The sequence below is a fragment of the Schistocerca cancellata genome, chromosome 5 (assembly GCF_023864275.1).
Source record: "Schistocerca cancellata isolate TAMUIC-IGC-003103 chromosome 5, iqSchCanc2.1, whole genome shotgun sequence".
Classification (NCBI taxonomy): domain Eukaryota; kingdom Metazoa; phylum Arthropoda; class Insecta; order Orthoptera; family Acrididae; genus Schistocerca; species Schistocerca cancellata.
The window spans coordinates 425,376,345-425,391,804 of record NC_064630.1 but is presented as its reverse complement, the minus strand read 5'-3'; the positions used below and the strand labels follow the sequence as shown (position 1 = coordinate 425,391,804).

Genomic DNA, 15,460 nt, shown 5'->3' with positions numbered 1-15,460 from the left:
CTGCCATCTGGTTTCTGTACAAATTGTAAATAGCCTTTTGCTCCCTGTATTTTACCCCTGCTACCTTTAGAATCTGAAAGAGAGTATTCCAGTCAACATTGTCAAAAGCTTTCTCTAAGTCTACAAATTCTAGAAACATAGGTTTGCCTTTCCTTAATCTTTCTTCTAAGATAAGTCGTAAGGTCAGTATTGCCTCACGTGTTCCAGTATTTCTATGGAATCCAAACTGATCTTCCCCGAGGTCGGCTTCTACTAGTTTTTCCATTCATCTGTAAAGACTTCGTGTTGTATTTTGCAGCTGTGGCTTATTAAACTGATTGTTCGGTAATTTTCACATCTGTCAACACCTGCTTTCTTTGGATTGGAATTATTATATTCTTCTTGAAGTCTGTGGGTATTTCGCCTGTTTCATACATCTTGCTCACCAGATGATAGAGTTTGGTCAGGACTGGCTCTCCCAAGACTGTGAGTAGTTCCAATGGAATGTTGTCTACTCCGGGGGCCTTGTTTCGACTCAGGTCTTTCAGTGCTCTGTCAAACTCTTCACGCAGTATCATATCTCCCATTTCATCTTCATCCTCTTCCATTTCCATAATATTGTCCTCAAGTACATCGCCCTTGTATAGACCCTCTATATACTCCTTCCACCTTTCTGCTTTCCCTTCTTTGCTTAGAACTGGGTTTCCATCTGAGCTCTTGATGTTAATACAAGTGGTTCTCTTATCTCCAAAGGTTTCTTTAATTTTTCTGTAGGCAGTATCTATCTTACCCCTAGTGAGATAAGCCTCTACATCCTTACATTAGTCCTCTAGCCATCCCTGCTTAGCCATTTTGCACTTCCTGTCGACCTCATTTTTGAGACGTTTGTATTCCTTTTTGCCTGCTTCATTTACTGCATTTTTATATTTTCTCCTTTCATCAATTAAATTCAATATTTCTTCTGTTACCCAAGGATTTCTACTAGCCCTAGTCTTTTTACCTACTTGATCCTCTGCTGCCTTCACTACTTCATCCCTCAAAGCTACCCATTCTTCTTCTACTGTATTTCTTTCCCCCATTCCTGTCAATTGTTCCCTTATGCTCTCCCTGAAACTCTGTACAACCTCTGGTTCTTTCAGTTTATCCAGGTCCCATCTCCCTAGATTCCCACCTTTTTGCAGTTTCTTCAGTTGTAATCTACAGGTCATAACCAATAGATTGTGGTCAGAGTCCACATCTGCCCCTGGAAATGTCTTACAATTTAAAACCTGGTTCCTAAATTTCTGTCTTACCATTATATAATCTATCTGATACCTTTTAGTATCTCCAGGGTTCTTCCATGTATACAACCTTCTATCATGATTCTTAAACCACGTGTTAGCTATGATTAAGTTGTGCTCTGTGCAAAATTCTACCAGGTGGCTTCCTCTTTCATTTCTTAGCCCCAATCCATATTCACCTACTACGTTTCCTTCTCTCCCTTTTCCTACACTCGAATTCCAGTCACCCATGACTATTAAATTTTCGTCTTCCTTCACTATTTGAATAATTTCTTTTATTTCATCATACATTTCTTCAATTTCTTCGTCATCTGCAGAGCTAGTTGGCATATAAACTTGTACTACTGTAGTAGGTGTGGGCTTCGTATCTATCTTGGCCACAATAATGCGTTCACTATGCTGTTTGTAGTAGCTTACCCGCATTCCTATTTTCCTATTCATTATTAAACCTACTCCTGCATTACACCTATTTGACTTTGTGTTTATAACCCTGTAGTCACCTGACCAGAAGTCTTGTTCCTCCTGCCACTATATCTAACTTTAACATATCCATTTCCCTTTTTAAATTTTCTAACCTACCTGCCCGATTAAGGGATCTGACATTCCACGCTCCGATCCGTAGAACGCCAGTTTTCTTTCTCCTGATAACGATATCCTCTTGACTAGTCCCCACCCGGAGATCCGAATGGGGGACTATTTTACCTCCGGAATATTTTACCCAAGAGGACGCCATCATCATTTAACCATACAGTAAAGCTGCATGCCCTCGGGAAAAATTACGGCCGTAGTTTCCCCTTGCTTTCAGCCGTTCGCAGTACCAGCACAGCAAGGCCGTTTTGGTTATTGTTACAAGGCCAGATCAGTCAATCATCCAGACTGTTGCCCTTGCAACTACTGAAAAGGCTGCTGCCCCTCTTCAGGAACCACACGTTTGTCTGGCCTCTCAACAGATACACCTCCGTTGTGGTTGTACCTACGGTACGGCTATCTGTATTGCCTCCCCACCAACGGCAAGGTCCATGGTTCATGGGGGGGGGGGGGGGGGGGGGGGGGTTGCTGTAACTATCTCTCTCCAATTCATAGTGGCATACACAAATTTAACTCTAATAACATCTGTAATTCCTAGATTATGGCAGGTAAGATCATCTTGATCATGGCCGAAACTCTCAACCATGGCCAAATAGTACTCTGTGTCTATTTTGACTGTTAAGACATGAACCATTTTTTGTTTTTCACAACAGGTACAGTAGCAAGCGGAATGTAATGACATTTGTGCTACACTGGTGAAACTTTTCTCCTTGCAGCTGCCTATGGAAAATTCATGCCCAAGGCTTGACTACAGAAAAAGATTTACGTGCATGAAAATTTTTGCTTTGGAAATAGATGTTCTACACCAAACTGCTTCTGTTTTACTTATCTTTGATTTCTCTGGTATTAATTTTGGGTCATAACTCATTCTTAAGCAATCATCCTGGCCATCAACTAAGTCATCAGGCTAGAATCCAGCATCATCACTGGTCATAGCCAAACTAAAGATAAACAAATAAAATAAAAACAGTGCAGCTGTGGAAAGTTTACCTAGGCTCCACTGTAACTGTTATCAAATGAAACAACAAGTTTCTGTTACCAGTCCTAATTTGGAAAGTTTATTTCCAAAACAAATACTTTTTCAGCTACGGACATGCCATTAAATTTTTCCTTCAAAGTAAGGGAGAAGATTGTGGGTGTAGGTTGCAACAGTTAAGCAAAGGTGAAGGGGCCTGAACAGGAAAGATTAGCTGCACAGCTGCATCCAAACAGTCTTCAGGCTGAACATAAGGTATTTCACATTATTTTCTCTGGAGAGCTGAAAGAACCATAAACTTAATTTGATGGAATAACAAAAGATTTATGTGCTGCAAAATATTCTTTATATATTACAAACTGTAAAAGCAGTGTGGTGTGGTCAGTCACTTTTCAGTTCTTCGTTGGAGAGGTAGTAATTGTTCAGGCTCTGCTGTAGACAGTATCCTATGCTAAGCACCTAAATCAGATTGACTGTTTGTGATGAAATACACCTGCACACTGATTAGCAATTTCACAATTTTGTGAATCACCAGCCATCCTCCGCTTCACATCTGGGGAGACACATTCAAAGAAAATACAGAAGAGTATGTTTCAACATTCCTTTGAGGTTGAGGATGATATAGATGGACCATAAGTTTGGATTGGGGAAGGATGGTAAAGGAAATTGGCCGTGTCCTTTACAAAGGAACCATTTCAGCATTTGACTTAAGCATAGTAGAGAAACCATGGAAAATCTAAGTCTAGATGAGCAGACATGGATTGCAACCACTGTTTTCTCAAATATGAATACATCAGTCATATTCAAATGCATTAGCTATCTACAACAAGTGCAACAGGACATTAGCAGGAAATGTGCGTTCACTAGTAACTTATTCAAAGAGTGTGCAGAAAAAGGACTGCACAAGATCCTGGATGAGATTACAACATATATGTAGCAACATATTAAAATTTTACTTCTCCAGCTACACAAAATGGATTCAAGTTGTAAAAATTCCGAAATATGTAAATTAAGTATCAGTGTTTTATAATACTGATAATACTGTACTATCAAGAGTGATTATATCAGGTAACATTTTTTGCCTTACATTAGACAATGCTGACATACTGTCATGTCATTGTAACAGTTGTAAGTCCTGATCAATTCTTTATTTATCAAAACTGAGACGTAATAGGTGATAATGTACTTACAAAAAAATAAAAAATTACTAACTTCCTCCTGCGAGTACAATCGCTGCTCAGTGGGAGTATACTGTGCGAATCCCAATGCTAAGGAGGTTCTTGGTACAATGGTGACCTTAAGCAGTGCATCAGTGTGTGGCAACATCCAGCCTACTATAGCATGTCCTGCTTCATGATAGGCGACAGTTCGCTTCTCTGCTGGAGACATCACACTTGTACGTTTCTCTGTGCCACCAACAAGTCTCTCAACAGCATATTCCAAGTCAGACCCTGTGACACATTTTTGTTTGCTTCGAGCTGCATGGAGTGCAGCCTCATTACACACATTTGCAATATCAGCACCTGAAAAATAATTCATATACATTTATGCACTATTGCTACTTCTTTAAAAAAAAAAAAAAAATCTGGCATTATTTCCTCTGTCAACTAAATAAATATAAAATGTCAAAATATGTATCATGGACACAACTACACCAGTAGTTATGAGCAATGGGAGAAAGCAGAAACATTGTATAAGGACTTCAACCATGACCCCATATTCACAGCAAGTTTGAAGAGCACTTGTACTACAGTTTCAGTGGAAATGGATTATTCCTCTTGATTGACTTACTGGCATGTCTGGTGAGCAACTAATAATAAGTAATCCAGAGTGAATCATGTGAAATGTAGTGACATGCCTGCACTTTTGTGCATCAATAAGGGAGTGAAAATAAGAGATAGTGATACCCATTGCTAGTATATATTCTGCTCCTCTTTCAGAATGCCAACAGGATTGCTAAGACATATCTATTTGATTGCCAATTCTCTATCAATAATATTCCATGCACTTACTATTCAGGATATTCCAGGAAGGACTGAAATTTAACCAAGAACTATCCAGTCACATTAATGTGACCATCTGCCAAAAGCCCGAAGAACCACTTTTTGCAGTGCGGACTGCTGCAAGACATGCAGGAGGTGTGTCAATAAGGTCCTGGTGCTCTTTGAGCCAGACATGTACACTGAACTGTGTGACATGTTACACTGTTCATCTAGTACATGCCATTATGTTGAGGGAAAACAAACTGTATGTAAGGGTGGACATAGCCCCCCAAGGATAGAAGCATACTTGTGTTGATCCATTGTGTCTTCCAAATTGACGAGATCACCCATGATAAGCCCTCTAGCCTAGAGCCTTATGACGCTTGTTGCAGGGTGTTTTCTTTCAGATTGTCCATGCCGTACGAGCCAATGGTCATGTGTCCAATGGCGTAAAACGCGATTCATCTGAAAAGGCCACCTGTTGCCGCCTAGTGGATGTACGACTGTGGTACTGGCCTGCAAATTCCGCCTTCTTCACTGATGAACAGCAGTCAGCATGAGTGCGTGAACCCGGCACCTGCTGTGGAGGCGCAGCAACATTCACTGAATGGTCATTGAGGAGACACTGTTGGTAGCCCTTGGTTCATATGGGTGGTCAGTTCCTTAACAGCTGGACATCTATTTCCCTGTACACTCTCTGTAGTCATTGTTCACCCCTGTCACCTATAGTCTATTGCACACCACAGTTGCCTCGGAATCAGTTTCAGATACCGCCATTTTGCCATGCATGGTATAATTTAACTGTGGTGGCAAGCAAACAGATTACAAACTTAGCCATTCTGGAAATGCTTCCACCTTTGGCGCGAAATCCAATGATCATGTGCTTTTGGACATAAGACAAATCACTCTATTTCCACATTACAACAATGCCACTGATTTGCACATCCCCATGATACACTTTACATACCTCCACTGCTAACTGTGCCACCTGCTGACCCAGAGTGGTTATTGCATGATGACACTGAACACAGGTGGTGGTCACATTACTGTGATTGAACCATGTGCTTTGCCTGTTTCTAAAACCATTCTGGTAATGACATCTCATCCACAATCAGGACTCAAACCAGCTATCCCATCATTTTAAGTGCAACTTAGGTTAGTGGTAGCCACCACGGAGATGGGGTGGAATGACATCATTTTGTCTGATATTAAATCCCATTTGTAATGTAATCAGTCAGATTGTGTTGATAACTATAAAATAATTTTATCAAGGAAAATAATAAATTATGTGATAGAATTGCTGGAAAGTACTTACCTTCAGAGTCAAAATGTGTAGTGCTGCCAAGACACATCCACAACAGGAAAAGTGACATTACATAGCCTTTAGAACTAACAGTTCCTTCCTCAGAGAGAAGTAGGTTGAGGAAGGTTAAAAGGGAAGATCTTCTCTTTATCTACCTCATCCTCACTACAGGTGGAACCCACTCATCTTTGTGTGGAGTGACCTGTTGTTCCTTTTTAATGTTCCCCAATTTATCTCTCTCTTGTCACAAACATGGGAACTACAAACTCCAAAGGCTACGTGGTGTTTATATGTGTTTATTGGCAGTACTACACAGTACACTTCCTGAATGTTATTACACAGTATAGTTCCTGAAGGTAAGTATTGGTTACAATTTAGTCTTATAATTTATTACTATAAAATAAAGTTGTTCTGACAATAGTATATAAAGGCCCATAAACAACAATATAAAAATCCTTATTCACTGCACAGGAACTGTGATCCAAAAAGCACTTATTGACTGCAGCCTTGTACTGAAAATAAACAACTCTTTCTGACATAAAATAGGTACAGCCATGAAAGTGATTTAAACAAAATCTCTAACAAGCTTAGAAATTATAGGTTATTTGAGAAGGTACTACAAAGTTTAGATTTGGGAAAATCACGCCCTCCTCATAAAATTTGGACACCACTAATAACTTTTTTAGGACTGACATACTTCAATTGAAAGGCCTCATTTTCTTCTTTGCAACAAAAATTTTGTCCTCATTATGTAATTTAGGAAATATTTATTGAAAATTATTGTTGTAAGAGTTCCAGAACATAATCTAGTCAAAATTCCAGCCTTACTATTCTGCAGCTCTGTATTTTCTGAATCCAAAAATGTATAATGTAGCTAAGAAAACATGTCAGCCAAGAAAATATCTCAACTGTGTTTTCTAAATAAACCAGTCTACAAATTTTAAACACCCAAAATTCTGCACTTAAAAGAGGGACCTTGTTCTATAGCGTTTTACTAAATACATAGCCATTACTTAGGCACAATGACTTCATCACAACTACGTAAAGGTTTTGCTCTCTTAGTGTCTTTTGCGTTATTGGTGGAAATTTAGTAATTCTGTATTTTAATCTTTTGTAAAACATGCCACACATGAGTCTTTAAATAGGACCCATAAACAGTGTCACATGAAGTCTCTGTTTAGCTTTCAATTAGAAATATGCTGCAACAACTCAAATATTAGCATTTGGGGTTGAAGATATAAAATTTGGGACCTCTAACGGACACCATTAACAACAATTATGAGGGTGCATGGTTCCCACCCAGCAAAATGTCTCCAAGATAAGTAAAATCTTCTTATATCATTATTGTAGTACTTCCTCTTTTCCAAAAAAAAGTTAATAAAAGAGCAAGTATGTAACTTTTTTATGTGTGCATTTAGTAGAAGTGAGAGAAAAGTATTCATTCTACATATTTTCATACAATCTTTTTATTAGCTATCAATATCTATATTCTCTTGTACTCACACTAGTATATAAGCGTACGGTATGACCTTGTCCTTGGTCCATAACACTGTTTTTCAAAGGCATATGCTAAATGTATGACAAACACCTTTTCAGCAGTGGAAAAATGACTACAGAAGAAGAAGGTGAAACTATTTGGCAACAGTCATACACTCAACATATCAAAATTATTGATGAACTAGGTTAACAACAGGATTTGTGTTTCTGGCATTGTAAAACCTACAGCAAATTTTGACAGTGTTACTGTTAGTGTTAATGACGAATGCTCTGATCTCACAAGAAAGCGTTGTGTTGTTTCCATGAGAAGTGCTAATTGCATCTATATAAACAAAGCCCAGTGTCTTTATTAAAAAATTGTTCACTTTAAGGTTAGTTCTGTAATAACATACAAAATGCTTGGCCCCTTCCTAAATACTTACGAGTTTTGTTATACCTTTCTACCTGATCACGCAATGTTTCCTCAAATATGTGAGAAAAAATTGATAATATTGATACTGCTCATCTTATCTGTCCCTTTTGTGGATAGGTTGAATTTACACACGTCAGTGTATTTGGAAAGCAGCCCCATCAACTAACTGATTTATTTTCAGGCAGAATTTGGGGTGCAATACTACGACAATCAACTATGACATTCAACTATGTATTTGTGATGGCTTTGCCTCTAAAGCACTACCTACGAGACTGGTTGTGTTTAAACAATGAAATCAGACTAACTAATTTGAGATAAAACAGTGTCTGTTCTTTTCAGTTGCTAAAAATTAGCAATTATGACAGAAACTGTTCGACTATATGCATATAAACAAATGTTGCAAAAGGGCGATAACTTCTGCTGTAAGTAGAGCTCTTGACAAGATATCTCTCATTAACAAAAGCAGAAATAAATCCATTACTGTGCTGGGCACTCCTCCATAGGGAAGCTAACAAAGTGGACCAATTCAAATGGAATTTGCTCCAAAAGAAACAAAATAACATGGGAATGCAATGAAGAAATACAAATTGAGGCACGTACCTGAAATGTTGACCAATGTAGATTTTTTGTTGATTTAGCTCATAAAAATTACTCCATAATGCACCTAACATAGGTAGCCTATCAACAGAAGTGTGAACAAGCTATACGAACTGGAAGTATTTCTGGAGAACACAAATTCTGTTAAGTTATATGTTTCAATGAACACTAGCTTCAAAGTGACAATATCAGTATGATAAGATCACTTTCAGACTATAATTTAGCAGTGTAGTTTTGTACAAAAAACGGGTGTGGAGGATTTTGCATTTTAGTATAGCAGTCACCAAGCTTTGAACCTATACACACTTTTAATGGGCTATACAAGCAGCTATTATTTGAAAGTTGCTGTGTAGCGCGCGCGCGCACACACACACACACACACACACACACACACACACACACACACAAAAAGGGCTTATTATTTAGTAGTATACATTATATCTCTGGTTAGGTTAGGTTGCAGACAGAAAATTGTATAAAAAGATAATTATTTGTGCTAACTTCAACACAGATACAAGTACTGAGAACAGATTTGCCGTTTCTTTGAAGGGTTTCTTATCTACAAATGGCCCAGTACTAAATTTTAGCGAATACACTGGAGTAACAGAATCTACAGCAGCATGTATAGATAATGTAGTAAGCAATATGAACTATGACACAACAGCAAACTTCCTTTTAGATTTGGGGATATTTAATAATTCAGTCCTTTTGGGGATATTTAATAATTCAGTCCTTTTGGTCTTATTGCTAAATTTAAATAAAACCTGTTCACAAACAAGAGTCAGGACATTTAATCAATGAAATGATGATATTTGTCTCAAAGCTGGATGGAACTTCTTGGTCATTCGGCAAACACTAACTACAACACTTTTGTATCCGAATTCATATGTATATTCAATGAATATCTTCCCTTCATAACAGTATGGACAAATTCAGTACAACAAACTCAGGGAAAACTGAAGACATTATGGAATCAAAGAACAGCCATCATGCGGAACTTCTCAGGTATGTAAACAAATACAAAATAATATTTGACTGTCATTAAAAAGGCAAAACAACTGGTAACAACTGACAATTCATCTCATATGCCATAAACAAATCCAAAATTGTCTGGCAGATTGCCAAGCCTGAAGCAGCTGATGAGAAAACTACTCATTTTCACTCTAAATTGGAAACTGATGGGTAAATGGTTATAAATTCCATGCATATCCGTGCAGATTTCAGTATGTGCAGTGGAACCTCCCAAATCCAACCTGGGATGGTCCAACTTCCCACTTAGTCCGACCATCCCATTTCTGGTGTTTGTTTACCTACACAGACCATTGTTACAGTCAGGACTGGACTTGTCGATGATTCATCGTCCACGAATGGACCAGCAGGCAGTTTACTGTAGCTAGTGCGACAGTTTGATCACTTTTAGTATGAAATAACTTTTTTCTAACTTGATCTATAAGTGTTCTTGTGCACGTATTTGTTTTGTAAATTAGTGACTGTGTTCTTCTTACGTATTAAAGTGTTTAAAACTAAATTATGACCCCGACTAAATGTAAATACACTATTCTGTCATTATAACCAGACATTAAGCCCAGTGATGATGTAACGTCATAGCTATTTGCACGGCTGCAGAGTTTTGCAGTAAGTTTTTTTCCGTTAGGTCAAGCTGTATTTGAGACTAGCAATGAAGCCTCCAGCCCCGGCCGTTGTGTAGTCGGCTGCTGGCATCATAATGCCATCTGTCGCGGTGTGCGGACCGTGAGAACTGCTCTGTGTGGAGTGTACTAAGGTCACTTATTCATCTCACCTAAGAAACTAAATAACTATGACAAATATGATATGTTTGTTTTCAAATTTGAAGAACAGTGTGTAAAATTTTCATGTGGATAACTTTAATAGTTTTGAAAATACAAAAAAAACCTATTAAAAAAGTACTTAACCGACACTTAGTAAAGTAAATTCAAATAGGAATCATGACAGTTTAAGTTTCTTTGTCATTTGAAAATACTAACAGCACTCTCAGTGCATACAAGTTATTTTTAAAGAATTTTAATTCTAAACTTTTAATAATTTTGCTTTCATACAGAAAATAATAGTTTAAAAGTTGATATTTATATTTTGTGTTAGGGTGGGAGTAGATGAGAGTGAATGTGAGTGTATATGTGGGGACATATGTCAAATTTCAATTTTATAATGTATTACACCATCTGTAACTAGCAAGTGTTACACAGCCAGGATGTCCTGAAAACGGTGAATCCCCCTAACTGGTAGATGATGTATGTCTAAGAGTGTTTGCTTTTGTACTAAGGCAGCCAGAAAGATAGTAAGAGGATACTTAGTTCTAAAGTATATTTCAAGCATAGTTTTCTTTTGATTTTTGTTTCGTTTGGTTTTGTGGAACATTTTTTTAAATTTTGTAATATGAAATGACGTAGATGCATCTGTGAATGATGATTGGAGTAAAGCGGTTTGCGCGCGAAATTGATCATGAAAGGTTAATCTGATTGGATGATCATTTTGATTAATGAATGAGAGAGAAGTCTTTCCCACGTAATTGAATGAGTTATATGCCCTGTGAGCAATGACATTCAGTCAGTCATGGACTTGCTGTCAGATAAGAAGGTCATGTTAAATGTGCCCGAAAAAATTATCTGTAAGATGAAGAAATGACGGTTAAATCATGATCGGTTTATATTGCCATGCTAGCATATGCAATTACGGACATTTTGGTGAAGTTGTGAGAGGTTTTGGAATGTTGGTTGTAGAATAAACTGTGTGTGAAACTATTGGCCTTTATGAATATTCTGCGTGGCGTGTTGCATATGTATGTACAGAACATTTTGGCGAGCATCTTCTTTTGAAGAATCCACTGAAAAGGACTGAATGTGAACTCGTTTTGTAACAGTGTGTTTCCTGTGTGAATCTTGTAATATTTCAGGCTGGACTTAGTACATTTCTGGCTGTCTTACGTGTGATATAAGCTGCACGAACTATTAGTAGATGTACTACCAACGTAAATGTGGGCTTGGAGACACAATAAATGAAAAGGACCATAATAAAACATCAGTACAAACAAACATTTTCAATGAAGGGAGGAAGCACCCACTTTGTCCCTTATTAATAGATATTTACAGGTTTATCTTGTTACTGGAGTCACGCGGACTTTGTAATCATAAGTATGGACAGTGGTTTTCTTCAACGCTGCTTTTCTCGTCGTCCACATAGTACCTACAAATGCAGAGCAACGGGTGGTGAATGGATACTATACTGAGGTAGGTGGACACTAAATAAATCGCAAAACGAGTCCTGCCAAACCCGCCCCACCACAACATGAGTGAGTGAATCAGTAAAGCTGATGTTGACTGCACAATGGAAGTGGAATTAACTGATGAACAACTCACTGGTCTGTAACTCAAACAGACGATGAGAATGAGAAAGATGATGACAACAACGAAGGCAATGAACCTATGGCCTGAGTACAGATGCTAAAAATGCATCTGATGTAGCTATTCAATAAATCAAACAAATCTCTGGGTGTGCCTCCAATAGATATTTTGTGGATTAGGAAATGACAGAACACTGTTGCAAAATCAAAGTTGACATATGCTAAGCAAAAGAACATTAGAGACTTTTTCTGTTCTGCTTAAGAGCAGAACATTTTTTACTGTGTGATTTCTCATGTTGTTAAAGTTATGCGCAAATCAGCTGCATGTCACTGCAGTGCTTCAATAAGATGTATACAGATGTTAAACTTTCACTCACAGTAATAACATCTTACTGTACAATACAGATATATTTTATAGAACAGGTACCACTATGCATTACACTTTCATGTAAGATTTCGTAGTCTGTGAATGTTTATCTTTTCATTTTATTGGTGTTTTGACATGGAACAATGTTTCAGACAGTATTTCAAGATGAACATTAAAATTGTGCTGTACTGTAGTGTGATGTTATGGGTCAATACAAGTGTTCCTCAGATAATCCGACCTGTTTTGAGTTCCGACCATGCTCGTGGTTGTATAGGGGATGGATTAGTGAGGTTCTACAGTCCTTTAGAACTTCAGATAAAATGGATGACTTCTCTCCTCCTCACATAAATCCCAACATGCTGCACCACAAATTTTTGGTGGCTAGCATTCCAAAATTCTTAAAACGTTTTAAATTTGTAAACTGGAGGTCTATCTATATATCCGAATCCCGCTCCAGCTACTGTCGAGTCTGGGTGCTGATGAGTCCTCTCCATTTGGCACAGTCCTCCCACCACTTTTCTTCCTCCACTTGCTGCCAGGTCACACCTCTCCTTTCTACAGATATTCTCACTCCCATTTTCCACTGTGTTCTTGGGCGCCCTCTAGGTCTTTTCCCATCCATCTTTAGTTCTTCCATAATTTTGGGGAGTCTCTGCCCATGCATCCTCTTAACATGCCCATACCATCTTAATCTCTTTCTTTCAATTTCTTCTCTCATACTTTCTTGTTTAAGGTCCTTTCTAATCTCTACATTCCTTACCCTGTCCATTCTTGTTTTTCCCTTAACTACTCTGAGAAATTTCATTTCCCCTGCTTGCAGTCTACTCCAGTCCCTTTCTGTCATTGTCCATGTTTCTCCACCATAGGTGACAACAGGGATGTAATAATTCTTATACATAAGGAGTTTTGTTCTTTCTGAAACTTCATTATTCAAAATCAGGTGTTTTATTGTTTGGTAGAAATTGCCTACCTTCTGTAACCTCCTATTAACTTCGTTAGTTATTCTTCCATTCCTAGATATTTCACTCCCGAAATAAGTGAAACTTTCTACCACTTTGAGGGATTCTCCATTCAAGGTAATATTTCCGTTGATCCCTTTCTCTCTTCCAAATACCATTACTTCACTCTTATATTTATTTATTTTTAATCCATAACTTTTAATTATTTCCTTCCACGCATCGAGCTGTAACTGTACATCTACCTCTATCTCCCCATATTACCATACCATCTGCAAAGATCATCTTTTTGTCTTTTTCTTTTACTATATCTTTAACTGCCCTATTCATTCCCTCCATCACAACATTAAAAAGTGCAGGAGATGGAATACTTCCTTGCTTAAGTCCTTGTCTTATTTTGTAGTATTCATAGTCCACCAATGGTGTTCTAATTCTACAATTGTGTCCTCTGTACATTGTCTTTATAACATTAATGTATTCATCTTCTATATCCATCTTCTTCATTTCTTTCCAGAGTCTTTTCCTGTCAACTGAGTAATATGACTTTTTTATGTCTATAAAAACCATTATCACCCTTTTGTTATACTCCCAACTTTTTTCCATCAGTTGACAGATAGAAAATATCAGGTCGATTGTGCTTCTTCCTTTCCTAAACCCATGCTGTTCTTCATTCAGCTCCTTTTCTATCTTTTCACTTATTCGATTTAGTAAAATTCTTTCAAGAATATTGGCTGTATGACTCATAAGGGTTATTCCTCTGTAGTTTTTACAAAGTCTTTTATTGCCTTTCTTGAAGATGGGAATAATGTCTCCTGTTCTCCAGTCGTCAGGTATTGTACTATTTCTCCACACGCTTGATAGTACTCTATGCAGCCACTGCATTCCCACTGGACCTGCTGCTCTTATCATGTCCACTGATACTTCATCAGGTCCTGGGGCTTTCCCCCCATTCATCTTCTTCACAGCTTTTTCCATTTCTTCCCGTGTAATTTGTCCTAATTCTGCTTTCCAACTTCTCTCAATTTCTCCATTATTTGTTGTTTCCTCATGTACCTGCTCATCAGCGTTTAACAGGTTCTTAAAATGTTCTTTCCAGAGATCTTTTATATTCCCTGGGTCTTCAATAATGGTACCGTCCTCTGTTTCCATCTTTACTGGGACTTCAGAAGCCTTCCTTTTATTTTTCATCATATTATAGAACATTTTCTTATTGCTCTTCACATCTTCTTCAAGTTTTTTTGTAAACTCTTTCCATGCCTTTTTCTTTGTTGTTTCCACTATTTCTTTGCACTTCTTCTTTTCCTCTATATATCTTTTATGGTCTTCATCATTTTTAGTTTTCCGCCACTTTCTCCATGCTCCATTTGTTGTTCTAACTGCTTGGATTGTGGTATCATTGTGGCACCATACACAATCATTAACCAGGCTCCAGGGAGGTAGAGTGCCCTTCCCCATTCCTCCACTAGGGTAATTCCTGTCTGGCGCGTCCATGTCGCAGGGGTGGGCATCCTACACTTCAGTAGGCCGGAGTGTTAAGATGGCTGAGTTCAGACAGGAACCCAATCCCATGGGGTATAACACGGAACCCATGCCCAGGGTTACGGGTGAAGACCTTATAATAATAATAATAATAATAATAATAATAATAATAATAATAATTACCCCGTGGAGGTCCGGGAAAAGAATAGGCCTCCGGTATGTTCTGCCAGTCGTAAAAGGCGACGAAAAGAACAAACCACTAGAAGGGCTAACCCCCCTTTTAGTGTGATTACTTGGTTCAGGACAGAACTAAAGAAGCCTCGGACAAGCGCCGTCATGGTCGGGGACGACGCTTGAACCCTATGCCCGCCCACAATGGTAACGACACTGCTAGCCAACTGGAAAACGATTTAAATCCAAATAGAGGTGTTTTGCAGGATATGCTTCCTGCAACCACCCTAGACGGAAAACAAAGACAGAGGATGAGATGGTCAGATGAAGTTAATCGACACCTCATGTTCTGCTATTACCAAGCAACAAACCTAGGAACCAACACAACTGGATACAGATCACAAGTATATACAACATTTATTACCAGATACCCGGAATTAAAATTTTTAACAGAACAACGACTAGCTGATCAGATCCGTGTAATAATAAAAAAT

The 15,460-nt window shown here is 38.1% G+C and overlaps 1 protein-coding gene across 1 annotated transcript in view; it reads right to left on the bottom strand.

Moving 5' to 3' along the window:
- The window catches only part of LOC126187766 (paraplegin), a 106,140-nt gene that overhangs the window by 20,452 nt on the left and 70,228 nt on the right, over positions 1 to 15,460 (bottom strand). The window contains exon 9 of the mRNA XM_049929032.1: positions 4,036 to 4,346. Coding sequence (XP_049784989.1) covers positions 4,036 to 4,346 — 311 coding nt within the window. The remainder of the gene's footprint in view (positions 1 to 4,035; positions 4,347 to 15,460) is intronic.